The 27,723-nt window shown below is 50.2% G+C and overlaps 1 protein-coding gene across 2 annotated transcripts; it reads right to left on the bottom strand.

Annotated features, from left to right (window-relative positions):
• Positions 1 to 89: 89 nt before the first annotated feature.
• LOC108962296 (mesothelin) lies at positions 90 to 26,850 on the bottom strand. 2 transcript variants are annotated; one of them, XM_050980238.1, is made up of 28 exons: positions 26,347 to 26,850; positions 24,761 to 24,795; positions 24,017 to 24,038; positions 23,868 to 23,895; positions 22,750 to 22,834; positions 21,478 to 21,639; positions 20,637 to 20,839; positions 19,587 to 19,678; positions 19,050 to 19,165; positions 18,044 to 18,165; positions 16,453 to 16,603; positions 15,404 to 15,619; positions 13,949 to 14,119; positions 13,381 to 13,527; positions 13,203 to 13,252; positions 12,615 to 12,735; positions 12,171 to 12,256; positions 11,437 to 11,560; positions 10,697 to 10,887; positions 9,437 to 9,527; positions 8,527 to 8,638; positions 7,401 to 7,606; positions 6,469 to 6,615; positions 5,276 to 5,409; positions 4,176 to 4,303; positions 3,587 to 3,681; positions 2,102 to 2,291; positions 90 to 576 (listed from the first exon to the last, which is right to left on the bottom strand). In XM_050980238.1, the coding sequence occupies exons 1-28, from the start codon at positions 26,390 to 26,392 to the stop codon at positions 482 to 484; spliced, it is 3,366 nt and encodes a 1,121-aa protein (XP_050836195.1). In that variant the 5' UTR covers positions 26,393 to 26,850; the 3' UTR covers positions 90 to 481. The 2 variants fall into 2 exon arrangements, with proteins under 2 accessions (XP_050836195.1, XP_050836196.1); XM_050980239.1 differs by having other exon boundaries at positions 7,401 to 7,603; positions 26,347 to 26,849.
• Positions 26,851 to 27,723: the final 873 nt, after the last annotated feature.

Genomic DNA, 27,723 nt, shown 5'->3' on the forward strand with positions numbered 1-27,723 from the left:
CAGATCCTGGGATTCTGAGCCTTCATTTGGGGGGATTCCTGCAGTCAGGAAGGTGAGGGCAGCCCCAAGGAAGAGCAGACACTCATCAGTTTGCTTCTGGCATTTTTACTCAGTTCCAGGATTTATTTACAAGCAGCTGGCAAACTTCACTCCCACCCTGAGGTCTTGGCAGTGTCACGAGGTCAGCTCTGGGAAATGTCATTTTTAACCTGCAGGACTCACCCTTAAACCCAGCAGTAAGATGGGGTTTAGCAGTGGTTTGGGGCTGAGCTGGGCTTGGGCTGTCCCGAAGGCAAAGATCCTGCACCAGAGAGTCTGGGATCTTCCCTTCAGACACAACTGGGGTTTTTTCCAAGTGATTTGAAAGCCAAAAGAACCCAAAAGTGAGTCCTGGGCTGATCCCAGCTGCCTGGAGCTCTGGGCACTCCTCAGGCCGGGTCTCAGAGCAGGTCACAGGCTGGTTCCTCTTGGGAGGAGATGGTCAAGAGAGGATGGACACCGTGAGGAAGCTGAGGAGCAGGGCAGGCAAGAGGTGGAACACTGTGGCCATGGAGCCCAGAGGGGCTGAGGATGTTTCTGGAGGACAAAGAGGACATCAGAGCAGAGAAATCAGTGACTGAACTGTGGGAAATGGATCTGTAGAGATAAGATTCGTTTGAGATAAGAAATGCTGACTTGGAAACTCCATGGAATGAGACAGATGTTGTTGAGAGAGAGAAAAACAAGTTTCAAAGGATGGCCTTGCAAATCAGACTGGATACTTTGGAGAAATAGAACTGTGAAAGATGCATTGTGGTGGGACCCACGAGGGGTAATTTTAGATTATTAACTTTAGGGCATTTACAGCATGGTGTAGGAAAAGCTGATAGGCCAAGAAATGCTTATAATATAATTAAAAAATAGTTAACTTCTGATTGTGATGGCCTGAATTATAACATCTGTATGGTCTCACCCTCCTCATGAGACTGAAAATGGAATAAAAGTTTTTAAAACCCCTCTCAGCTACCCCATCTCTGAGTCAGAAAACAATTTGATCTGACAGCTGAACCACTCCTCCAGGGGACAACATCCCTCTGTGCCCCTGCAGGGATCCTCTTCCCCTGTCTAACCAGAGCAATCACCAAGCTGAGTTTGGGGCTGGAACTTAAGCATCCTCAAGTTTCTTTCAACCCCAGCCACTGTGATTCTGCCTCTAAGCCCAAACCCAGCACCCCTGAGGAGGAAGGCCTGGAAGTGCTCCTCACTCAGCAGGGATGCTCCCGGTGGGATCCAGGATTTGCCCTGCAGGGCTTCAGGCTCCTCAGCAGAGCTGCCCCACTTGCAATCCTTGCTGCAGCCCTGACCTGGATTGCCAAGCAAATTGTATCTATTTGCCATCTGGATGGCAGCTGGCTTCTGTTCAGTGGGCAGTTTTCCTTATCTCTTCCACAGGTGGGGAGACACCTGCTGATAAGAGGCCATTGAATGTCCCTGCATGGCTGATAAGAGCTACAGCATCCCACTGGGAGATGTGAGCCCAGACGGGAGAGCCAAGCATTCCTTCCAGAGATATAATCTGAGATTCTGAAACACCAGCACAGTTTCTCCACTGGATTTCCCAGAGGAGCAGCAGCTGCCTCTCTTTCCCCTGGATCTCCAGAGGCAGAGTGCACCCTTCTCCAGGATCCCTGCTCCAGCAGAACCAGCCCTGGCACTGCAGGAGGGCTGAGCCCCAATTCCAATGGCACTGCTACAGGATCCCTGCTCCAGCAGAACCAGCCCTGGCACTGCAGGAGGGCTGAGCCACAATTCCAATGGCACTGCTGCCAGCCCCCTGACCCACAGGGTGTCAGGCTGTGCTCTGCCTCTGTCAGTGCTGTTTTAGTTCACTGCATTGTTTATTTTATCCTTTTATTTTCTTCCCTATTAAGGAACTGTTACTCCTGCTCCCATATCTTTGCCTGAGAGTCCCTTAATTTCAAATTTATAGCAATTCAGAGGGGAGGGTTACATTTTCCACTTCAGGGGAGGCTCCTGCCTTCCTTAGCACACACCCATCTCCCCAAACCAAGACAAACCCCAAAAGAACCATGAAACCCCACGCAGCAGGGCCCCAAAGTACCTGGGAATTTGGGGGTGACGAGGTTGATGTAGCCCTCCTGCACGCCCCCTGTCAGGCCGACCTGGAGTTTGTCCAGCTCCGACTGCTTCTGCCGTGCCAGCCAGTTCCGCACCGGGGCCCTGCTCTGCCACTGTGCCAGCTCGGGCAGGTGCACCCCCAGCAGCCCCTGCACCTCCCTGGGGGTCAGCAGCTGGGCAAAAACAAATAATCCCACCTTTATGCACAATTCTAATTAATAAAAACATTGGTCGTGTAAGCCAAAGATTGAAGATTACACCCCTTCTTCTTAGAGTTACCTCACCTTTTCAGGAAGAAAGGAGTCAAACTTTCATCACCAACTCCCAGAGCGGGCATTTCAGGCTAAACTGCTTCCTGACCCCTCCCCAGGCAGCCCAAATCTCCCCCTGAGATAAGCCCTGCACAAGCTCCAGCACCACAAACAAAGTCAACAACAACTCCAAGGTAACAACAGCCCCAGGCCCTCCGGATAAAACACGGCCACCCCACTAAAATGTGACCAACAGCAGGGGCTGGGCTGCTCTTTGTAGACCTCCTGTCAGAGACAGAAATGAGATTTTAAAAATTAATTATTTTTAATTGATAAAATTATTTAAAATGTAGTATTTAATATATATTATATATTAAATAAATATAATAAATTTAGCATATATTATATATTAAATAATTCTATATTATTTATTCTATCAATAAAATTAATGGTAAATATTAAATATTTAACATTTAATAGGTAGGAAATATTTTAAAATAAATACAAATATTTATTTAAAAATAAACCAAGAACTTCTTTCACTTCATAAACAAGAGTGTATCTTAATTTAGGTATTAATTTCATAATTGATAAATAATAAATAATAGAAATATTATATAAATATATAATATAAATAATTAAAACAATGAAGAATCAAATAGTAATAAAATAAAGTATAATATAATATATATAATATTTTATAGATATTATATATTCATTATAATATATACTATTTAATATATAAATAAAATAAGGCTTGCTTTTATAAGGTTGTGGTTTTTCAATAAGGTTTTTACCTATATGTGACAGGGTGGGAAGGCTGGGATGGAAGGGACCCCTCTGGAAATGTTGGAGTTTCCATGGGAAGAAAATGAAAATCTCCTGGACTCAGCTGGGGGTCCCACCCCTGCTGAAATTCACGGGATTTCTGCCCAAATTGGTGCCATTGTCTCGTCTGTGGGCTCCTGGCCTGTCCCCTGCCACTGTGAGAGCCCACCCTGAGGAAATTCAGCTACCTTTGCACCTTTGCAGGACTCCAAATTCTATTGCAGAAGGAATTTCAGGCCCTTTCCCTGCTTTCTGCTCGTCTGACAGAAGAAATGTTGGATGGGATGGAATTTGGACGGGATGGATTCCACCCATGGACAGCACAACCCAACCCAGGCACTGAGCCCACCCAAGTGCAGGGAATGGCAGAGCTCCAAGGGCCAGCTCACCATCAGGGAGTCTCTCCTCAAGGTCACAAAGGTGCTCACGTTCATGTTCACGTCGTCCTTGCTGAGAACCTTCAGATCTGCAGCAGGAGCCCCCCCTGCAGCAGAGCAAGGAGAGCATCAGAGGATGGCAGACCCCCAAGGGGTCCCTGCACAAAATGAGGATTTCTCCAGAACCCGTTAGCCTGGGGCTGATAACACACTGAGGTCCAGCTGCAAAACGTGGGGATGCTCCTCTTTTTTTATTGGGAGTCATTTTGCTTGGCACTAAAAATCTGTGGTGATGCCAGACAGTGGAAAGAAGGGTGAGAAGAATTTGAAAAAAATCTTGGCTTAACAGGGGGAAAAAAAATTGTGACATGGAAAAGGGCTTTGAGACAAATCCTGAGTTTGATTTTCCCTGTGATGGTCTGGAAACAGATTTGGGCAACTTAGAGCAGGCACAGAATATTTTGTGCTGCCTACAAGCTGGAAAGACAAACTTTCAACAACTTGACTTTGAAAATTCCCAAAATCTTCGATGGATTTTGATACCCATTTAGTTTGTGGCTAAGAGTTCTCTTTCCCCACAGCATCCTGGATTTTTACATACCCAGGTAAGGTAAAATCAGCTCATAGTAAGCAGGCAAACGGTGCTGGTCAGAGAAAGCTTCTTTGGCTTTCTGGTACAAGAGGTTCTTCGTCTCCTGGGAACAGGCTGAAGGATCCAGAGATGCCAGTCTGTAGAAAAATAAAGATTTAGGGTGAAAAAAGCTTCTAATTTTCCTATATTGTGAGTGTTTTCCTGGGAGTCTCTGCAGAGCACAGGTGATCCCTAATCCCCAGCTCCATGGAGAGAATCTGAGAGGAGAAACAATGGCCCAGTTTCCTGCTGACAATTTGTCCTTCAGGTGATGATGGCTCTGATGGTGCCCAATAAATCTGTGTTTGCCAAGTGGTAATTAATTAATTTCATTTCCTTCCATTCAGTCTTTCAGAGGAATTCAAAGTGGAAATGCTTAAAAACCACGAGGATGTGGCACTTGATCTGAGAGGCCTTTCGCAACCTTAAGGACTCAGTAATTCTATGAAATTCAATTTAATTAACACTTCTGCAGATGAAAGCAGGCACAGAGTCAGATTTGCAGCCTGCTGGGCTGAAAGAAAGAGAGTTGGATTGGAAATCTGAGCCCTGCCTGGCAGGGTCTAAGGTGCTTCCTAAATTCCCTTTCCCTGAGAGCAGAAAAAGGAAAAGGATGTGTGGTATTCATATTGTTTTGAAAAATCCTTTCACCCAGGATTTTTCTCCTGGGAAGGTGAGAAGCTTCAGAAAAAGAGGAAAACAATAATTATCTGATTTGCTTCTGTTGTGTTTTGCTCTTTTGGAGTGTGTTTGGAGATTGTTCCATTGGTTTCATGTGAATTGTTTTGACTCAGTGGTTAATCAAAGCCAAGCTGTGTCAGGGCTCTAGAAAGAGCCAGGAGTTTTTCATTATTACCTTTTTAGCCTTCTGTAAGTGTTCTTGTTGCATTCTTTAGCACAGTTTAGTTTAGTATTCTTTAATATAACAGTACATCAAAATAACAAATCATCCTTCTAAGAACACCGAGTCAGGTTCATCACTCCCTCCCACCACGGGGCACCCCACAAACCCAACCAGGATGGCAAAGGGCTCTTGGGAGAAGCCCAGGACACCCCAAACTTGGACTCACTTGAGGCTGGAGGGGTCGATGGCCTTCAGCTGGGTGGCATTCAGCAGGCACACGTACGTGGTGCCAATGGCATCCAGGGCCGTGGCATTCAGGGCATTGCCCAGCTCCAGGTACCGTTTGATTGCTGCTGAGGCCTGGAAACACAATTAATTCTATTAATTAATGGCATCAGGAGGTGTGGCTTCATCTCCTAATGAAACTCAGTATTTTATAAATATAAAAATAAAATGGAACCATTTCAGACCTGCTTGTCTTGCTATGAGTTGTGTTAGAGATAGAAGTATTTTGGTTTTATCTATAATAGTTATTTTTTTATTTTACACCCTTTTTACTAATATTTATTATTTTTAATTTTAATTTTATTTATTTTTATTAATTTTTAAAAATTATTTTTATTGTATGCCATTTTTATATGGTATTAGAAGTTATTGTGTTTGAATTTAATTGGTTAGTAATCTATGAAACTTAGTTAATTGGTTGGTAAGGGTTATTGTTTATTCAAAAATATATGCTATATATTTATATATACGCTATATAATTTTATCTATGTTATATGTTTATTAAACATTTTATAGATATGCTTATATATTTATTTAATTGATTAGTAATCTAGGGAAACTTAGTTAATTGGTTGGTAGGGCTAATTGATTATTAAGCAATATATCTTATATATTTATATATATGTAATATATTTATATATTTTACATGCCCATAAAACATTTTATAGATATGTTTATACATTTATTTAATTGATTAGCAATCTAGTGAAATCTAGTAATCTAGTTCATAGGTTGGTAAGGGTTATTGCTTATTAAACAATATATGTTATATATTTATACATATGTAATATTTATATATTTTATATGTTTATTAAACATTTTATAGATTTATTTTTAAATGGAGTTTTATGGGCTAGACTTCTTGTTTTTATAGGTGCGAGTGTTCCTTTTACAAGAATAGATTGTAACAATCTATTCTTGTAAAAGAAACACTCACACCTATAAGAACAAGAAGTTGCTGGGACAACTGATTTTTATTCTTACGTTCTTTTTTTTTTTTTAATGGGAATTTACTAGGTTAGTTTAGAACACAAAACCTGATTTTGTAAGGCCTTTCTTTTCTAAAGTTTATGTTCTCTGGGCCACCCAAAGTTTGGCACCAGAGATGCTGCAGGAGGGCGAGGCCAGCCCTACCAGGGAGTCGGGGGGCCGAGTTCCCAGGAAGGCAGCCAGCGTGGCAGCCGAGCTCATCCTCCAGCTGGAGATCTCCTCGGGGCTGAGCCAGGGAAGGAGGGGGCCCATGGCAGAGAGCACACTGTCGGGATAGCCGTCGGGATACCTCTGTGGAGACACCGCGGGAGGGGCTCAGAGCGGGCGCAGCCTGGGGGAGGTGGAGGGATGTTGGAGCTGTTTCCACAGAATCACAGAATTTCTAGGTTGGAAGGGACCTTTAAGATCATCGAGTCCAACCCATGTTCTAACAGCTCAACTAGGTCATGGCACTTAGCGCCACATCCAGTCTTTTTTTGAACACATCCAGGGATGGTGACTCCACCACCTCCCTGGGCAGATGATTCCAGTATTTCATCTCTCTGAGAATTAGGGCTGGAGGGAGGATGGAGCCACGTTCCTCTCAGAGGTGCCCTTGAAAGGCTGAGGGCCAACAGGCCAGGAAAACTCTGATTAGACAGAGAAAAAGACATAAGAAATAAATATTTTCCTAGTAAAGGTAGCCAACCCTGGGAGAGGAGCTGAGAGACAGTGGAGTCACATCCTTGGAGATCCTTAACCCACCAGGACAAGGCCCTGAGCGACCCCATCAGTGGAAATTTGAGTCACACCCTTGGAGATCCTAAATTCCCCAGGATAAAGCCCTGAGTGATCCCATCAGTGGAAATTTGAGTCACACCCTTGGAGATCCTAAATTCCCTAGGATAAAGCCCTGAGTGATTCCATCAGTGGAAATTTGAGTCACACCCTTGGAGATCCTAAATCCACCAGGACAAGGCCCTGAGCAATCCCATCAGTTGAAATTTGAGTCACATCCTTGGAGATCCTAAATCCACCAGGACAAGGTCATGAGCAATCCCATCAGTGGGAATTGGCCATTTTTGGGCTGGAATTACCTCGTGCAGGTAGTCCTTCAGCACAGCCAGCTGGGGGTTGCTGAAGGGGTAGGCGAGGACATCAGAGAGGTGACTTTCCAGGTAGAGCTGATTTTCCTTGGAGATGTTCCGGAGGCAGGCACGGAGCTGCTCGGGGGTGTACGCGACATTCATCAGGTCATTATTCATCATTGCCTCTGTTATCTCCAGCTCAGCTGGGCAGCCTGCTGAAGCCACGGCAAACACAGGGTTAAATTAAATCCTTCCACTCCAAGCTTTGGATCCCAGAATCCTTTTAGTTGGAAAAAAACCTCCAAGGTTGATCTGTGCCCATCCCCACTTTGTCACCAGCACTGGGCTCCTTGGACACCTCCAGGGATGGGGACTCCAAACCTCCCTGGGAGCCTCTCCCGAGGCCTGAGGAGCTCCAGGGTGGGCCCTGCTCCCAAAAGGAATGGCCAGGGTGGGTACTGCTCCCTGAGGGAATGGCCAGGGTGGGCACTGCTCCCTGAGGGAATGGCCAGGGTGGGCTCTGCTCCCTGAGGGAATGGCCAGGGTGGGCTCTGCTCCCTGAGGGAATGGCCAGGGTGGGCTCTGCTCCCTGAGGGAATGGCCAGGGTGGGCCCTGCTCCCAAAAGGAATGGCCAGGGTGGGCCCTGCTCCCAAAAGGAATGGCCAGGGTGGGCCCTGCTCCCAGGGGGAATGGCCAGGGTGGGCCCTGCTCCCAGGGGAATGGCCAGGGTGGGCCCTGCTCCCAGGGGGAATGGCCAGGGTGGGCCCTGCTCCCTAAAGGAATGGCCAGGGTGGGCCCTGCTCCCAGGGGGAATGGCCAGGGTGGGCCCTGCTCCCAGGGGGAATGGCCAGGGTGGGCCCTGCTCCCAGGGGGAATGGCCAGGGTGGGCCCTGCTCCCAGGGGGAATGGCCAGGGTGGGCCCTGCTCCCTGAGGGAATGGCCAGGGTGGGCACTGCTCCCTGAGGGAATGGCCAGGGAAGCTCCCAGGGGAATGGCCAGGGTGGGCCCTGCTCCCAAAAGGAATGGCCAGGGAAGCTCCCAGGGGAATGGCCAGGGTGGGCCCTGCTCCCTGAGGGAATGTTCTGGGACAGGGCAGTCCCCAGGGGAATGTTCTGGGTCAGGACAGTCCCGTACCCTCCGCTCGCTTGTGCCGGCGGGGCAGGAGCTCCCCCACGACAGTGGCCAGCTCCTCCCTGGATAGGTGGGAGTCCCAGGCAAAGTTCCTCAGCCAGGTGGTCAAAGCTTTCTGCAAGGAAAAGGATCATCAGAGGGATTTGGGAATGCTGGGTGTGCCTCTAGCACAGCCCTTGCTCCTCACACTCCGGGCTCTGAGCTTGGAGATCCTGAACCAGAAGCAATTCCTTAAATGTTTGATGTCTCTCTTTCCCACCAGTGACTGGAGCTCCTCACAAAGCTCTGGGAGTGATTCCTGCTCTCCCCAGGTGACAGGAAAGGGCTGGCAGTGACCTGGATTTGCAGCTCCAGCCTGTCAGCTCTGATGCCTTCAGTCTGAGCTCTCCTGTTTCCCAGATTCTTGGGAATTCCCTGCACTGGGACATAACTCTCAACTCCATGTAAAGTCTCAGCAGGTTCTCCCCACAGCTCAGGCACACAGAACAATCCTTTTCCAGCCCCAGAACCAAGGACACCGCTGCAGCTCTAGCTGAATGCAAACAGCAGGGAATGGAGGAGAGCAGTCTGGGAGGGTGGGACTGCAGAACCTGAGCTGGAACTGGACAAAGAACCCCAGTATGGAAATGGACCAAAACTGATCAAAGTGTGAGAACTCCTGACCCATTGTCCATGCTGGGTGTAGCCACAGCCAGGCCCTTGCACTGCCCAAGGTGTATCCTTTGAGGCCTTTTAATAAATCCCTATTTTATCCATTAACTCTGCCCAGCCTCTGCTCCCACCCCAGCTCCACAAACCCTCCCCTCCCACAGCCCATCCCTCTGGCCCCAAAAAGGAAGAGCTGCTGGAAGCAGGCTGGCTCTGCAGAGCCCAGCCCCCTCCCCAGCAGGGCTCCCCAGGGTCCCCAGCCCACCTTGGGGATCTGCTGCAGGATGCTGGGACCCAGCACGGGGATGAACCTGCTCAGCTCGCTCAGGGTGAAGGCTGACCAGGCTGCAGGGGGCCTGCCGACAAAAATATATTGCACATAAGTAAAACCTTACAAAAGAACAGCCTTATAAACATAATTTGAACCTTACTGCTCTAACTAAGCTATTACATTCCCATAGGAAAAGAATTATAAAAATAAAAATCAATTTACATAACAATCTATTCCTGTAAGAAAACAGTTTGCACCTATAAAAAGAAGAATTCTGTCTTAAAAAAATCCATAAAAGGATAATAAATACATAAAAGGATCATAAAAATCCATAGAGGAAAAATATAAACTGTCTAGAATGAGAAAAGTTTAATAAACATATACACTAACCATTACCAGGCAATCAACTGAGTTTCAATAATTTACTAACCTGTTAAATTCAAACACAGCACCTTCTAACATCACATAAAAATGAGCTACATACAGTAAAAATTCAGCTATTCTACACAAAAACCAAGTGTCTCATCTGTCTCATTTCTATCCCTAATGCAAGCTACAATGAAAATGAGCAGGTATCAGCTCTCAAGGAAGAACAAAACTAAAAAAAACACCTTTGAATTCCCCAGGATTACATCCTTGTCACATGTGACGTTAAGAAAACACAAGGTTCAAACCCTCAAACACCTCAGCCACTTCCTGTTGCGCAGAATGTCATTGCAGCAGAGCAGAAGCTGCCAGGGACATCAAATCAGGGCAGCTGGGTGGGAAAATGGCCTTGAACAAACACATTCCTTTCTTAAGGCTCTCTCTGGAACCCAAAGAATTTCTGTTGCTTGCTATGGCCCAGTTCAGTGCCAAGATCTCGGGGCAACTGACCAGGAAGGAAAATATTTTATTTCTGTGTGTTAGAACAGGGATTTATCAAACATCTCTCAGTGGACAGGCAGAATGTCACCTGAAGTCTGTGCCTGACAAACAGCTTGACCTCACCTGTCACCACCAGGCCAGGCAGAGAAGTTTGATTAAAGAAAAATTAATTTAGCAGATGGGAGGAAAAGCTTTTATAATGAGCAAGAGACACAGAGGTGACCACATTTTCCAGGAGAATTTCACCCAGGCCTTTCAGCTGAAATAACATCAACCAAAGAACATAAAAGACCCAGTGCAAAGCTCAAAATGAAGAAGTTTTTTGGGTTTTTGATCAAGCTGCTTGTGGGTTTGATTAAGGGAGGAGTCCAGGAGGAAAAGCCATACCCAAAGGTGGTGTTGCCACTGCTGAGGACGTCCCTGATGGCCTCTTCTTGCTCAGGCAGGAAAGACCCACACTGGCTCAAATCCTTCAGCAAGCTGCCTCCAGAACTCCTGATGTACTCCTCACCCAGCTCACACACCAGCCAGCCCAGGATCTCAGCGTTCCCCTTACTTATTTGTGTGCCAGAAACTCCCTGGAATAAAGGCAGAGGCATTAACTGGGATGGAGCATCCCTGGACCCCAAGCAAGCCCTGCAGGACCCCAAGCTCTGCAGGATCCCAAGCCTTGGAGGACCCCAATTCCTGCAGGATTTCAAGCCCTGCAGGACCCCAATCAAGCCCTGAAGGATCCCAGTCAAGCCCTGCAGGACCCCAGTTCCTGCAGGATTTCAAGCCCTGCTGGATCCCCATCCTTGCAGGACCCCAATCAAGCCCTGCAGGACCCCAATTCCTGCAGGATTTCAAGCTCTGCTGGATCCCCATCCTTGCAGGACCCAAATTCCTGCAGGATCCCAATCAAGCCCTGTAGGACCCCAAGCCTTGCAGGACCCCAGTCAAGCCCTGAAGGACCCCAATTCCTGCAGGATTTCAAGCTCTGCTGGATCCCCATCCTTGCAGGACCCCAAATAAGCCTTGTAGGACCCCAAGCCCTGCAGGACCCCCAATCAAGCCTTGCAGGACCCCAATCAAGCCCTGCAGGACCCCAATCAAGCCCTGCAGGACCCCCGTCCCTGTCCCCATACCAGACACTCCAGAGCCTCCAGGAGCAGCTGCTGCCTCTGAGGGGCCTCTCTGGGCAGAACATCCTCGTTTGCCTTCCCAACGTTGGTGAAGAACTGGCTGCAGTTCCCTGCATAGTCTGAGGGGCTGGAAGGACAAGCTCCATGAATTTTGGGGAATGAGGTCGAGCTGGAGGCACCCCATGTCTGATAAAACATCTCCCACACCTGCACACTCAACTCCAGGAGTTGCTCTTCCCCAGTTTTCTTCTATGCCATTAAATCCTTCAAAAATTCCCTGAATTTAAAAAATGGCTCTTAAAAATCAGTTTTCACCTGAAGGGATCTATTGTGTGAGGCACAGCTTAAAACTGCTCAAGGTTTGGGGACAGAGCCAGAGCAGGAAGGTGCTGGAACAGGGGAATTCTCTTTGTTCCCTGTTTTCTCTGGTGGTGTAAGGGAAAAGCACATTCAGAGACCTGGGAATGCTGAACTTGGCCTTGGCCCCTGCCTGGGATGGGGCAGCCTCAGCCTCTCTGGGGAACCTGGGCCTCCCCACCCTGACAAGGAAGGATTTATTCCAATATCTCATGCAAATCTACCCTCCTCCAGCTTTCTGCAATCCCATTTTTCATTGCCCAGAAAGAGGCCTAAACAACTCTGAAATAGAAATCAAATTAGCCAGCCTGGTTATAAAGCAATTTTTATTATTCCCACGTTGCTCTAAGGCAACATGATGGGAACCACAGCAGAGTTACCTTAAAAAGAGCAGCAGGTCTTGGGGATAAGTGTCCCAGTCCTGGGGAGTCCCCTGCAGAGTCACCATCCTCAGCAAGCAGCTCAGCTGGAAGGAACCAGAGATGGATCCAGGAGAGAAACCACCACAGAACACAAGGAAAAGATAAAATAATGGAAAGATTTTATGCTGTTCTGAAGAAAGGGGAAAAAAATATGGAAATCAAAGGGTTTGGGCTTCTCCTCTCTTCAGGGAAACTCAGAGCTGTGGGAGGGACACAGGAAGGGACCACCCTGACACCCCAACCACCCTCTGTCCCTGAGTCACCCTCTGGGGATAGAACCTGTCCCTAAACCCCATCCCAACCTCCTGTCACCCCTGCTGCAGCCCCCGAGCTCCAGGGGCTGCTCTGCCTGGACAATTTCCTTCAGTACCTGCACCAAACCCTTGGGAATGGAGGCATTACCTGGTCCTGGCCCAGCCTGACCTTCTTCTTCCTCATGACTCTGGCCAGCTCCTGGACCCTTTCTGCCCCCACAGTGCTGGCAGCTGCACAGGTGAAGCCCTGGAGCACAGACTGGGAGAGCCTGGGAATCCCCAGCAGGAAAATCAGAAGGGAAAACTCTTCAGGGAGGTGCATTCAGAGCAGGACCCTGCTCACCCCACTGGTTTTTCCCAGATATAAATCTCTGCTTTCACAATTTTCATCTCAAATACGTCAAAAGACAAAGCAGCCCCTCTAAATGAATCCCTGGAATTGCCCCCTGGGAGGTTTGGAAAGGCATTCCCTGCTTGGAAAGGCATTCCAGACACAATCTGGAGCAAGATTCCAGGTGCAGCCTGAGCCAGCAGCATCATTTCAGAAGGAAAATGTGGTCCCTGGGTGTATCTGGCAGCTGAGCCCTGGTAAATCTCTGTGTTCTGTGTCTGGGCTCCCATTCCATTTCCCATCTGTCTCCATGGGTTCCAGGGGGTGGATGTGGATGGAAGATGGAAGGGTGGGAATTGCCAGGAAAACAAACAGAAAGTGGAAGGGGAGGAGGAAAGTCTGTACCTGTTGAAGTCAGGCTCTGCCTTCACCACATCACTGAAAAACATGGCAGCCTGGGGAGCAAAGGGGCCAGAGGTTTTCCAGGGAAAAGGGCTCCATTTCCAGGGGGATTTGTGGAATTCACGGCCCCACAGAGGGCAGGGCTGCCAGGGAGGGGAAGGAGGAGCCCATCCCTCCTCACCTGCTCTCTGCTCCATGGTTTGCTGTTGAGATCCTGCAGGTTTGGCTTCTCTTCCCCAAAGACCAGCAGGGATTTTGGGATGGAGCTGGCCAGAGCACTGGGGATAAGTTTAACCAGCTCAGCGGGGTGGCCAACCCTGGAGGAAACCTTGGGAAAAAAAAAACCCAAGAGAAGAAACCATGGCAAATCTCACCCAGCTTTAGCCTCACCCAGCCATGGCAGGATCAGAACCCCAGAATTGCTTGGGTTGGAAAAGACCTCCAGGATCAAGTCCAGCCTTGAATTACTCTGCTCCATTCCTGTCCTTTCCCTGGGAACATCCACTGGGGAGCAGATTCTGGGAGCACCCCATGAAGCAAATCCCTCCTGGCCTTGTCCCCAAGAGGCTGAGAGGGCCAAGGACAGTGACACAGTGACAGTGACAGGAGCTGAGTGGCCTGTCCTGCTGCCCCCCTGCCTGGCTGTGAGCAATCCCCCAGGGAATGCTGGCAGGGTGCAGCTGGGCCACACCTGGCCCCAGGTAAGCAGTGCCCCCAGCCCTGCCCCGTGTGAGACAAAGCAAGGTCACCTTTTCCACCAGGATCCTTTTCAGAGCAGAGGGCAGGGTGTCCACGTGCTGGGCAAAGCCTGGCAGCTGGAGGGCCTCCAGGACAACCTCTGGGGACAGGCTCCACAGCGTGCTGCTGTTGAGGCCACCCACCAGAGTGCCCAGCTGGGCCAGGCTCTGTCCATCCAGGATCTGCAAGGGAATCCCAGGAAAAATCAGCTTGGAAGAGACCTTTGAGATCCCCGAGTCCCAGCTGTGCCCAGCCCAGAGCTCTGGGTGCTCATGCCTTCAGGTTGAGCTTTTCTATTGCCCAGATTCTGCATTGCTTTCTAACTCTGAACCTCATACAAAGTGCCAGCGAGTTCTCCTCACAGCTCAGGCACACAGAGCAATCCTTTTTTGTCAGATCAAGTTGTTTTCTGACTCAGAGATGGGGTAACTGAGAGGGGCTTTAAAAGCTTTTATTCCATTTTCAGTCTCATGTGGAGGGTGAGACCATGCAGATGTTATAATTCAGGCCATCACAATCAGAAGTTAACTATTTCTTAATTATATTATAAGCATTTCTTGGCCTATCAGCTTTTCCTACACCATGCTGTAAATGCCCTACAGTTAATAATCTAAAATTACCCCTTGTGGGTCCCACCACAATGCATCTTTCACAGTTCTATTTCTCCAAAGTATCCAGCCTGATTTGCAAGGCCATCCTTTGAAACTTGTCTCTAGTTCTATTTCTCTCTCAGCAATGCCTGTTTCTCTAGAAATTCCTATTTTTCTATAAATGTTTCTCAAAAGAAAAATTTCCTGCATTTTCCAGCCCCAGAACCGAGGACACTGCTGAGCTCCAGCCCCAAAAAGTGCAAACAGCAGGGAATGGAGGAGAGCAGTCTGGGAGGGTGGGACTGCAGAACCTGAGCTGGAACTGGACCATGAACCCCAGTATGGAAATGGACCAAAAATGATCAAAGTGTGAAAACTCCTGACCCATTGTCCATGCTGGGTGTAGCCCTGGCTGGGCTCTGGGGCTGCCCAAGGTGCATCCACAGAATTCCCAGGATCACTGGGTTGGGAGAGACCCTCAGGATCATCGAGTCCAACCCAGCCCCAGCACCCCAACTGAGCCCTGGCCCCCAGTGCCACATCCAGGCTTAGTTAAACACCCCCGGGGATGGGGACTGCACCCCCTCCTGGGCAGAACATTCCAGAACTTTATCACCTTTCTGTAAAACACTTCTCCCTAATACCCAACCTAAATTCCCCTTGGTGCAGCTCGAGGCTGTGTCCTCTGCTTCTGTCAGCATCCTTTGAAGTCCTTCCAATAAATCCCAACTTTATTCCTTTAACTCTGTGCAGCCTCTGTTCCCAAGGCATCAACTCCACCTCCAGACATCCCTTGGACACCTCCAGGGATGGGCACCCCCAACCTCCCTGGAGTTCCCAGGAGGAGCCTGCTGGGTGTGAGGAGCTCTGCAGTACCTGGTAGCCAGAGCTGAGCAGTTTGTTGACCACAGCCCTGGCCTGCTCAGCCCTCCAGCCCTGCACCCTGCCCAGGGCAGGCAGAGCTGCCTCCAGGTGCTCCTCAGGGATGTTCTCCTGGATTCTGGACACTGAGAGCCCCAGGGCAGCCTGGCCCAGGGCTGCCAGCATGGCTGGGGAGGAATCATCCAAACTCCTCAGCAGGGAGGAAGCCACCTGTGCCACGAGACAGAGCAGAGTCAGAGCAGCAAAGCTGGATGCCACAGCCTTAAATCCCTGGGGTCTGCCTCGGGTTTGCCTCTGGGTGTGTGGGAGAGGTTTTACAGCGACTTCTGTGGGCCAGAGAGAAGTCTGGTAAGTTTGTTCACCCCTGAAAGAGTTTTCTACCAAGGTTGTTGACAGAGAAACCAAAAAAGAAAGAAAGAGAAAGAAGAGAAACTAAGAAAGAAGGAGAAAGAAGAGAAACCAAGAAAGAAAGACGGAGAAAGAAAGAAGAGAAAAGCAAGAAAGAAAGAAAGAGAAGGAAGAGAAACGAAGAAAGAAGAGAAAAGCAAGCAAGAAAGGAGATAGAAGAGAAACCAAGAAACCAAATACAATAAATAAGAGAAACCAAGAAAGAAGGAGAAGGAAGAGAAACCAAGAAACAAAAAAGGATAAATAAGAGAAACCAAGAAAGAAAGAAGGCTAAATAAGAAACCAAGAAACAAAAAGGATAAACGAGAGAAAACTGCAACTGTCTGTTCCAATGAGCATTTTCTTTGTCTTTCCTGCCCAATGAGTGCAAACTTCTGAGCTCTGTAAGAATGTACAGAATGCATGCACGCTGGAATAAAAACAGCTTAAACCTTCTGGAAATGGAGTGTTGCTTTGGATGGTCTCCCTCTCGATGGGGATGGACCATCCCCACCCCTGTGAGGGGATGAAAGCCCAGCCAGACACCAAACAAAGACACAACAAAGGTGACCCAGAGGAGGGTGACAAGAGGGGACACAGAGCTGGGCCCACCCCCGGCAGGTTCTGTGCAGCTGAGAGGATTCCCAGGTGCTCACCTGCAGCTCCTGCGGTGCCAGGGAGGCTCCGGGCATGCCCCGGCTCCAGGGGCAGCTCCTGCCCAGCCTCTGGGCCACTCCCAGCGCCTCCTCCCTGCTCAGGTTCGCCACTGCCCCGGGGCTCAGGTAACAAAGGAGCCTGTCCGGGAGGCTGCGGGACAAAAGGAGGGGCTGGCTCACACCGGGCTCCGGCAGAGCTTCCCTCTCTCCCAGAGGATGCTCTTCTCCAGGCACCTTCCCCCGTCATCCCAGCTCTGCTGCTGCCAAAGCTCCAGCTCAGGGAGATGGAAATCCCTGGAAGCACCGCAGGGAAATCATCTCCCAGGAAAGGAGCTGGGGATCTGGCCCCAGAGAGCAAGGGCAGTGGGGTTTATTGAAAATGGAACCTTTAAAGAGAAAAGGGACAGAACCCTTGGGGAGAAAAGGGACAGAACCCTTGGAGAGAAAAGGGACAGAGCCCCTGGGGAGAAAAGGGACAGAGCCCCTGGAGAGAAAAGGGACAGAGCCCCTGGGGAGAAAAGGGACAGAGCCCCTGGGAGAGAAAAGGGACAGAGCCCCTGGGAGAGAAAAGGGACAGAGCCCCTGGGAGAGAAAAGGGACAGAGCCCCTGGGAGAGAAAAGGGACAGAGCCCCTGGGGAGAAAAGGGACAGAGCCCCTGGGGAGAAAAGGGACAGAGCCCCTGGGAGAGAAAAGGGACAGAGCCCTTGGAGAGAAAAGGGACAGAGCCCCTGGGGAGAAAAGGGACAGAGCCCCTGGAGAGAAAAGGGACAGAGCCCCTGGAGAGAAAAGGGACAGAGCCCCTGGGGAGAAAAGGGACAGAGCCCCTGGGGAGAAAAGGGACAGAGCCCCTGGGAGAGAAAAGGGACAGAGCCCTTGGGGAGAAAAGGGACAGAGCCCCTGGGGAGAAAAGGGACAGAACCCTTGGAGAGAAAAGGGACAGAGCCCTTGGGGAGAAAGGGACAGAGCCCCTGGGGAGAAAAGGGACAGAGCCCCTGGGGAGAAAAGGGACAGAGCCCTTGGAGAGAAAAGGGACAGAGCCCTTGGGGAGAAAAGGGACAGAGCCCCTGGGGAGAAAAGGGACAGAGCCCCTGGGAGAGAAAAGGGACAGAGCCCCTGGGGAGAAAAGGGACAGAGCCCTTGGGGAGAAAAGGGACAGAGCCCCTGGGGAGAAAAGGGACAGAGCCCCTGGGGAGAAAAGGGACAGAGCCCCTGGGGAGAAAAGGGACAGAGCCCCTGGGGAGAAAAGGGACAGAGCCCCTGGGGAGAAAAGGGACAGAACCCCTGGGGAGAAAAGGGACAGAGCCCCTGGGGAGAAAAGGGACAGAGCCCCTGGGGAGAAAAGGGACAGAGCCTTTAAAGTAAAAAAATTGATAGAACCTTTCAAGAAAAAAGTAATAGAACCTTTAAAAAGAAAATTACAGAACCCTTAAAGAGAAAATGAACAGACCCTTTAAAGAGAAAATTAATGGAACTCTAAAGAAAAAAAAATGGACCATTTAAAGAGGAAATGAAAGGAACCTTTCAAGAGGAAATGAATGAACAGTGCCATGCTGAGCCGTGCCAGGAGAGCAGAGCCCCTCAGATCCATACCTGGCCAGTGGAAGGGCAGGAGCAGAGGTCAGGAGCAGGGTGTAGTACTGGGCAGTCTCCCTGAGCAAGGTGAGGTTCCCAACCAGCTCCACATTCTCCGGGTCCCTGGCGAATTTTTGAAGCTGGAGGTGAAAACAAAATAAAAAGGGGAAATGGCTCAGATGGATCCTTCAGTCCTGACAGTGACAGGGGACAGTCTGAACCAACCTCAGGGATTTACACCTGGGTTTAAAGTTGTGCTGAGCTTTATTTTGCTGGTTTTCAAGTAAACACTGGGACCTTGATCAGGTTTGGGGCTGTTCCTCTCACTGGCTCCAGTCTGCTGCCTGCAGAATTCCCTTTGTGAATCCAGCTTCTGTGCAAATCCCTCTCATCACATGATGGGGGCAAAAAACTGCAGTGCTGTCACCCCAGATTAGCCAGAGAAATATTCCTGCTGGCAGGAATTCCAGGGCCAGGTTGGGCAGGGATTGGAGCTCCCTGGGCTTGTGTTTTCTGGGACCCCCAGCATTGGAAGGAATGATGAATCTGACCCCATGTTCTCAGAGGGCTGACTTATTATTTTAATGAACTATATTTTATTAAAGAATACTTCACTAAACTACTCTAGAGAATACAGAAAGGATACAGACAGAAGGCTAAAAGATAATAATGAAAATTTGTGATTCTCTCTAGAGTCCTGACACAGCCAATAAGTCAAAACATTTCACATGAAACCAATGAAACAATCACCAGTTGGTAAAAAAATCTCCAAATTCCAAAGCAGCAAAACACAGGAGAAGCCAACCAGATCATTATTGTTCTCCTTTCTCTCTGAGCCTTCTCAGCTTCCCAGAAGCAGAATCCTGGGCAAGGGGATTTTTCCAAAAAATGTGACAGTGACACCCTGGGAGGGTGGGTGAGGCTGGGATGGGATGGGTGACCCTTCAATCCTTCCAATCCCACCATCCTGGGACTCTGATTTTGCTCAGGACAGGAGTGTGACCCCCCCAGGGTCCCCACTTACTGTGGCTTCATCCCCAAAGAGCTGCAGGTCCTCCACGGTGGCGTGCTCCAGGAAGGAGCCCAGGAAATTCCGGAACCAGGCAGTGGAGTTGGGGCTGTGGCAGCTCTGCCCGGGTCCTGCAGCCAGACAGGAATGCAGGGACACAGAGCCCGTGGAGCTGCAGCCTGGCCCTGCCTCAGGAGCCACTGGGACTGGGATTTCTCCCTCCTGGGGGAGGCTGCAGCCCAGCAGAGCTCCCTGCTCACACCCAAATCCAAATTTGTGCGCACACCCCGAATTCCCACGGGGCAGGGCAGAGGGAATCCCAGCCCTGCCAATATCCCATGCCCAGCCTCTTTCCTCCTCCCTCCTCCTTCCTGAGCACAGCCAAACCTGCACAGGCAGCAGACGCAGTGGATTTATAAACATTTATAAAACCCTGGGTTAATAAAGCCTCCAGGCAGGGAAATCATCCCCAGATCCCTCCATGACTGACAGCCCCAGCCTGCTCCCACTGGAGACTCCCAAACCCCCTGGGAGCTCAGGGAAATCTTTTACCAGGCTGGGTGAGGAACTGCTTGATCCCAGAGTAGAGATTCCTCTGCTCCTCCACAGAAAGCTGGGAATAGACTCCATCCAGGGCAGCCACTCTGCCAAAGGAAGGAAAACACCTCAGACACTGCTGGGCTCTCACAAAACATGGATTTTCTCAATCCCGTCCTTTTCTGTCAGATTGTGCCCTTTTCTGACCCAGAGATGGGGCAACTGAGAGGGGTTTTAAAAACTTTTATTCCATTTCCAGTCTCACGAGAAGGGTGAGGCCATACAGACGTTATAATTCACACCATCACAACCAGAAGCCAGTGTATTGCAATCTCCTAATTTAAAAAAACCCAGTGTATTGCAATCTCCTAATTCAAAAAAAAAAAAAAAAACCAGTGTATAGTAATTTCCTAACTGTGAAAAACCATTATTGTAATCTCTTAATTGTAAAAAACCCAGTATATTGTAGTCTCCTAATTCCAAAGAAGCCAGTGTATTGTATTTTCCTAATTGTAAAAAAACCCAGTGTATTGTAATTCCTAATTCCAAAAAAACACAGTGTACTGTGATTTACTAAGTGTAAAAAAGCCAGTGTATTGTAATTTCTTAATTGTAAAAAACCCCAGTGCATTTGTATTTCCTATCTGTAAAAAAGCCAGTGCATTGTAATCTCCTAATTCCAAAGAAGCCAGTGTATTGTAATCTCCTAATTCCAAAAAACCCAGTGTATTGTAATCTCCTAACTCCAAAAAAGCCAGTGTATTGTAATCTCCTAATTCCAAAAAAAACCAGTGTGTTGTAACCTCCTAATTCCAAAACCCCCAGTGTGTTGTAACCTCCTAATTCCAAAAAACAGTGCATTGTAATCTCCAAATTCCACCACACTACAAGCATTTCTTGGCCATTCTATAACACTCCTAAACCAACATTTTTTTATCTTAAAATCGACACCTAAACACACACGCCGCACAAACCTTTAATTAAACCTTAAAGCTTTTGCACAAACCCATCTCCCACCCTTCTCCACAGGGATTTTCCCCCCCGGGGGGGTCAGCCCGCACTCACAGCAGCTGGAACATCTGGCAGGAGACGCGCTTGGCGCGGAGGCAGGGCCCGAGCCGGGGGTGCGGCAGGAGGGGCAGCAGCCCCTGCCGGAGCCAGGGCAGCAGCACCGCGGGGGAACCCACCCCGGGCTCCCGGAGCATCCTCTCCCACAGCCCGCTGAGCAGCACCAGGCTCCACTCCTGGGACAGGGCCACCTGCGGAGACTGGGGGGGAAATTCCAGGGAATTCCAACCAGACTCCAAATCCAGAGTGACACAGTAAATCTGCTGCTTTGGGTGGGGAACTTTGTCGGGACAGGACACAGGGCGTGGGCTCGCTGCTCTTTTCACGGTAAAAAGAGAATTTTTAGTTTCTGACTCCGGCGTTTATGGATTTCCAAAAGTGACAGCGGGTTGGAGGTGACAGTGCCACCTCTCCAATGGCACTGGACCAACCAACAGCCCATCCGAATTCTCCTCCTCCAGAAAAGGATGGAAAACAATGAGTTATTAACAGAAAGGGTGTGAGAGAGTTCGTCACAAGGATGTAAACATCAGGAGGCTCAGAAAATGTTAAAAAAATATTTTAAAAACTCTTTCTTGAAAAAATAACGAACCTCCAGGCCTCAACTCCAGGCCTCAACTCCAGGCCTCAACTCTTAAAAAAAAAAACTCTTAAAAAAAAAAACTCTTAAAAAAAAAAACTCTTAAAAAAAAAAACTCTTAAAAAAATCTTTTAAAATCAGGGCAGCATCTCTTTCCAAAATAAGGTTTAAAAAAATAGTCAGGGGATTTGAAATGAAGGTTTTTCCTGAGCAAAAGTGCCCTGGATTGGAGGGAATTCCACTGGAGGGAAGGCTCACCTGCTGGCTGAACAGGCTCAGGGAGGCCAGAAGCTTCCTGGCATCATATTTGGAGAAGAAGAGGATGGAATATTCTGGATCCAAGGCTGTGCTGGGTTTGGAGGCCAGGCAGGAAAATAAGGAGAGGAGGAAATCATCCTGAAGGTCCTGGAGCCAAGGTCCCTGGAGCAGAGGGGAAATGCAAATCAAGAGGATATTCAAGGGGAAATCAGCTCTGGGTCAGGCACACCTGGGCACTTGGGAAGGGATTCCTCCCTGCAGGGGAAAACACTTTTAAAAGCTTTATCCAAAAAAAAAACCCAAAACCCACCCCCAAATCGCCAAAACTTCGCCCAAATTTCTGAAAAATTTCACCTAACTAGAAACTTCCATGGGGACCTCTTGAATTCCCAAACGTGTTTTCAGGGAATGGATTACAAACAGCAGAAGACAAAAACAAAAAAAAAAAAAGAAAAAAAAACAAACACCCACAAAAAAAAAAAAAAATCCCCAAACCCACGGATAAACATTTGCAGGAGTGCCATCCTTCTGTCAGAAATACTGACCAAAACCCACCAATTGCTGTCAATTTAACTGCAATTACTGCAGCAGCTCGAGAGACAATGACAAAACCAGGGGAGAAAGTAAACCTGGAATAGCCCAGGTGGAATTTTCCAGGCTGCAACCAGTTCTGATTGGGATTTCACCCCTTTTAATTGTGTTTTTACCATTCCTACTTGGGCTTTTACCCCTCTTGATTGTGTTTTTACCCCTCTTAATTGTGCTTTTACTTCTCTAGTTGTGTTTTTACCCCTTTTAATTGTGCTTTTGCCCCTTCTAATTGTACTTTTACTTCTCTAGTTGTGTTTTTACTTCTCTAATTGTGCTTTTACTTCTCTTATTGTGCTTTTGCCCCTTCTAATTGTGTTTTTACTTCTCTAGTTGTGCTTTCCCCCCTCACCCAGGGTGACTCTCCTGCAGGGATCCATCCCAAGGATGTGACACCAGTTTTTAAGAGTCAATTCGATTTTCAAAGCCCCTTTGCCCCACCTTCCTCCTCCCTCCAGGAGCGTGGAGAAGGAAATCCCCAATTCCCAAAGGTGTCCCGGGTGGTTTGGGCACTGCTGAGCCCCGTGGCACAGGGCAGGTGTCCCCTGGAGGGTGGCACTGCCACAGCTCAGGGGGAAAACCCGGGCAGAGCCGTGGCTGCTCCCCCGGGGCTGGTGGGAAGTGCCAGAATTCCCGAGGAACACAAATTCCAGCCCCTGGGAAGCAGGGATTGGGGGTCCTCACCTGGGCACAGGCCAGCTGGCCAAAGCTGAGGCTGCACGGGGACCTCTGGCCTCGGGCCACCTCCAGGAGCTGCTCCTGGCTGGCACTGGGGGGACAGGGACAGCGTGGGAGGGGGAATGGGAATGGGGGACTGGGAATGGGGGGAACTGGGAAAGGGGGGGACTGGGACAGCGTGGGAGGGGGAATGGGAATGGGGGAAGTGGGAATGGGGGAGACTCGGAATTGGGAAACTGGGAATGGGGGGGAGACTGGGAATGGAAACGGGGACAGACTGGGAATGGGGAAACTGGGACAGACTGGGAATGGGGGGGACTGGGACAGACTGGGAATGGGGGGGACTGGGACAGACTGGGAATGGGGATGCAGGAAACTGGGAATGGGAATGGGGCAGACTTGGACAGCACTGGGAATGGGGAACTGGGATGGGAATGGGGAACTGGGAGAGGATGGGATGGGAATGGGGAGACTGGGGCAGGATGGGCTGGGAGTGGGGCAGAACTGGGTGGGAACTGGGAGAGGATGGGCTGCAAACTGGGGCAGAACTGGGTGGGGAGGCAGAGCAGGAGTGGCTGGGGACAGACCCAGATGTGAAGTGTCACCCCCCAGCAGCCCAGAGCACAGCTGGGCACAGCACCCACAGGCACCTGAGTGCCCCTGGGCAGGGTCTGGCTGCTGGCTGTGCCCAGGAGGGATCCAGCCCTCCCAAAGGGAGCAGGAGCAGGGCTGAGGGCACACAGGGCACACAGGGCAGGGCGAGGGTGCTGGCACTGGCACAGGGACAGGGACAGGCAGGGGGGCACCGCTGACCCTCAGCCACACATCAGGGTGGGTGAGGTCTGGACTGGAGCTGTTTGAGCCGCACTGGAGCCAAGATAAGCTCAGCACCAGTGCCAAGGCTCTTGGCTGCTGCCCAGAGCCTGGCCCTGCCTTTCTTTGTCTCTGCAGACACCAAACCCCAGCGGGGCTCTTTGCCTTCCCTGTCTGAACAAGTGCGAGCAGAGCCCTCCCTGCCCACAGGCAGCCCCGGGGAAAACCCCAAAATCTGGGTTCAGAGGGATGTGGTCACCCCAGGAGAGCAGAATGCTCCCAGGGAAATGCCCCGGGGATGGCTCACCTACCTCGGCACCGAGGCACACACGGCAGATTCTGAGCCCAGAACAAAGAGAGACACAAAGGTAAGGAATGGGGAGAGCATTTGGCACACAGAGCCCTCTCTGGGCTTTCTGAATAAAAACATAAATAAATAAATGTTTGGGAAGGAACTCACCGTTGACAGGGGAGCTGGAGCACTGCACCAGGAGGGGGAGAAAAGAGACGGGGTTAAAATGCAGCTCTGACATTGTTTGGGATCACTGCACACACACTGGGGGAGCCCTTTGGGGTGGGGTGCACCTGAGCACACCCAAATTCCAAACCCTGAGCACACCCAGACCCTGAGCACATTGAAACCCCAAATCCTGAGCACCCCCAAACCCCAAACCCTGAGCACATCCAAACCCCAGACCCTGAGCACATCCAGACCCTGAGCACACTCACTGAAACCCCAAACCCTGAGCACATCCAAACCCTGAGCACATCCAGACCCTGAGCACACTCACTGAAATCCCAAACCCTGAGCACCCCCAAACCCCAAACCCTGAGCACATGAGAACCCCAAACCCTGAGCACCCCCAGACCCCAAACCCTGAGCACACTGAGAACCCCAAACCCTGAGCACCCCCAAACCCCAGACCCTGAGCACCCCCAGACCCCAAACTCTGAGCTCACTCACTGAAACCCCAAACCCTGAGCACCCCAAAGCCCCGAGCTCCAGGACAGCTCCTGGCTCTGCACCTCAATCCCCTGGGCAGTTCCAGCCCATCCCACCCCCAAGGGCAGGGATCGTTCCCCTGGAGGTTTCAGGGGGTTCCAGAGGAGGGGGGGCTGCCGTGGCTGATCTTTAGGGTCCCCCCAGCCCAAACCACCCGGGTTGAACCACACAGATTTCAGTTTGGGGCTGGATGTGCCTCACCAGCTCTGTCCCAGCAGCAGCAGCTCCCTGGCACCCTGCAAGACAAGGGGGTTTGGGAGCAGAGCCAGCACGGAGCCCCTGCCAGCCCCAGCCCAGCTCCCTGAGCTCCCTCCGCTCCCTTTCTGCTGGATTCTGCTGTTTGCTGACTCACACATGGGGCAGCTCAGAGGTGTTTTAAAAATTTATTCTATTTTTAGTCTCATGTGAAGGGTGGGACATATTATAATAACCTGAATTATAATACGAATATTATAATTCAGGTTATTATAGAAAATATTATATTAATATATATAGAATGTAATGTAATACAGAATATGTTATATTAGTTTAAATTAGTATAGTATATATTATAATAGTATATATTAATATATCAATACAATATATCAATATATTATTGATAGATAATAGATCGATCCATTAATATAATAAAAAATAAAATAAAATAATAAAATTAAAATATAATAAAACTAAAAATATAAGAATAAAAATATAATAAAATTGAAAATATAATAAAATAATAACATAAAATAATATAAGATGATATAAGATAATGATATAAGATATGATATAGATATGATATAAGATATGATATAAGATAATAAGATAGATATAAGATATAAGATATATATATAATATTCTATATATTATATCTAGCTCTGTTATAATATATTAATATATTATATGATAATATACTATATTATATAGCAGTGGAATGAGGGCAGGGACAGAGAGGGCTCTGCAGCTCCACAGCTCTGATGGGGGAGTGACTTTCCTGCTGTGGATGAGTTCCCAATCCCAACACCTGCATTAGGATTTAGGGAAGGGGGCCCTAAATGAGCTCTTCATCAGCACAACACCTGCACTGCCTCCTCCACTTCATTAGCACAACACCTGCCTTAATTACCTGATTTTTAATCGTTTAATTAATGCAGAACTGTCATTAATTAACAGCCAAAGGAGCCTTCCCCCAGTGGGGTGCAGGATTTGGGACAGGACCCAGGGAATGGCTGAGTGGGATGTTGGGAATTTGGGAATTGGGGAATATGCCCTCCCACCCCAGGGCAGGGCTGGGTGGGACAGGGGGAATTGTTCCCTGGGAGGCTGGAATGGATTTCCCACGCCTGGAATGGATTTCCCACGCCTGGAATGGATTTCCCACGCCTGGAAGTGTCCCTGGACAGGGCTTGGAGCAGCCTGGGATGGTGGGAGGTGTCCCTGCCCGTGGAGCAGAGGGGGTTTAAGGTCCCTCCCACCCCAAACCCTGCTGGATTTATTATTCAATGAACAGAGAGGTAATCAGATTTAATTATGATTATTCCTTAAGTGCTTCCAGATGCCCCAGCAGAGGGACAGGGAGCACAGAGCTCTGAACAGACAGGAGGGATCAGTCCCAGTGGGACCTTCCCACCCTAAAAACTGAAACATTTCACTGCAAACCCAACAACAAACAGGACAACGAAAGGCTGGGGATTTAGAGCAACCACCAAAGTCACACTCGGTGCTCTGGCAGCACAATCTCCCCTTCCAGGGTGATCCCAGGTATGGAAAACCCTCCTGGGCCAGCCCTCCCTCCACTGCAGACTCACCCAGCAGCAGCAGGAGGAATCCCAGCCCTGGCAGCAGGGGAGACATTTCTGGACAGGTCTGCAGGAACCACCCCAGCTCAGCCAGGAAAAACCAAACAGAATAAATAAATAAAAACCAGCACAGCACAGGTGTTCAGGAGAGCCCCAGGAATCAGCTCAGAAAGGAAAAACCGAAGAGAAATAAATGAATACCAACCCCAAACTCAGAGGGGGAAAGGTAAAGGTCACAAGGAAACCTGGACACCCCAACACCCTTCACAAACCCCACAATTAGCCCCAAAAAATGGGAAAAATCCCTTGAGGGGGGTCCAGGAAAACACAGGGAGAATTTGGAATTATTGAAGGCACCACGCCCTGAGCTGGCTCCGGGTGGCAGAGGGACAGGGGGTGGCAGAGAAAGAGGAAGTGACCCGGGGGGGGTGGCAGAGGGACAGGGGGTGACCCAGGGACAGGGGGTGACCCGGTTTGGTGGCCCAGGGCCAGGAGGTGGCCGTGCCCGCCCGGAGGGGACCCTGTGCCGCTTACCTGTGCCCGTGCCGGTCCCTGGCACGCTCGGGCACCGCGGGCTCCTTTTGACGGGCGAGCCGGGGCGGGGCCCGGGCTGCTGCATCCCGGGATGGAGCGGGACACGCCCCGGGCACGGAGCGGGGACCGGGCACTCCCCGGGCTCCGGGAGCACCGAGGGGATGGAGCCGGGCACTCCCCGGGCATGGAGAGGGAGCTGGGCACTCCTGGGCTCCGGGAGCACCGAGGGGATGGAGCCGGGCACTCCCCGGGCATGGAGAGGGAGCTGGGCACTCCTGGGCTCCGGGAGCACCGAGGGGATGGAGCCGGGCACTCCCTGGGCATGGAGCGGGGACCGGGCACTCCCCGGGCTCCGGGAGCACCGAGGGGATGGAGCCGGGCACTCCCCGGGCATGGAGCGGGGACCGGGCACTCCCCGGGCTCCGGGAGCACCGAGGGGATGGAGCCGGGCACTCCCTGGGCATGGAGCGGGGACCGGGCACTCCCCGGGCTCCGGGAGCACCAAGGGGATGGAGCCGGGCACTCCCCGGGCATGGAGAGGGAGCTGGGCACTCCCCGGGCTCCGGGAGCACCGAGGGGATGGAGCTGGGCACTCCTGGGCTCCGGGACACAAAGGGGATGGAGCTGGGCACTCCTTGGGCATGGAGAGGGAGCCGGGCACTCCTGGGCTCCGGGACACAAAGGGGATGGAGCTGGGCACTCCTTGGGCATGGAGAGGGAGCCGGGCACTCCTGGGCTCCGGGAGCACCGCGGGAGGGACAGACAGCACAGAGGGGATGGAGCTGGGCATTCCCTGGGCATGGAGAGGAGCCGGGCACTCCCCGGGGATTATGGAACCGGAGCCGGGCATCC

The sequence above is a fragment of the Serinus canaria genome, chromosome 14 (assembly GCF_022539315.1).
Source record: "Serinus canaria isolate serCan28SL12 chromosome 14, serCan2020, whole genome shotgun sequence".
NCBI lineage: Eukaryota > Metazoa > Chordata > Aves > Passeriformes > Fringillidae > Serinus > Serinus canaria.

Bases quoted from the DNA above. Each gene is read 5' to 3' on its own strand.
- LOC108962296 (XM_050980238.1), bottom strand. From the start codon at position 26,392: ATGTCTCCCCTGCTGCCAGGGCTGGGATTCCTCCTGCTGCTGCTGG. The intron at 23,896-24,016 runs GTGAGTTCCTTC...TTCTGGGCTCAG, and splicing joins CTCCAGCTCCCCTGTCAACG to AATCTGCCGTGTGTGCCTCG. The intron at 19,166-19,586 runs GTAAAAGATTTC...GTCTGGCTGCAG, and splicing joins GCAGTTCCTCACCCAGCCTG to GACCCGGGCAGAGCTGCCAC.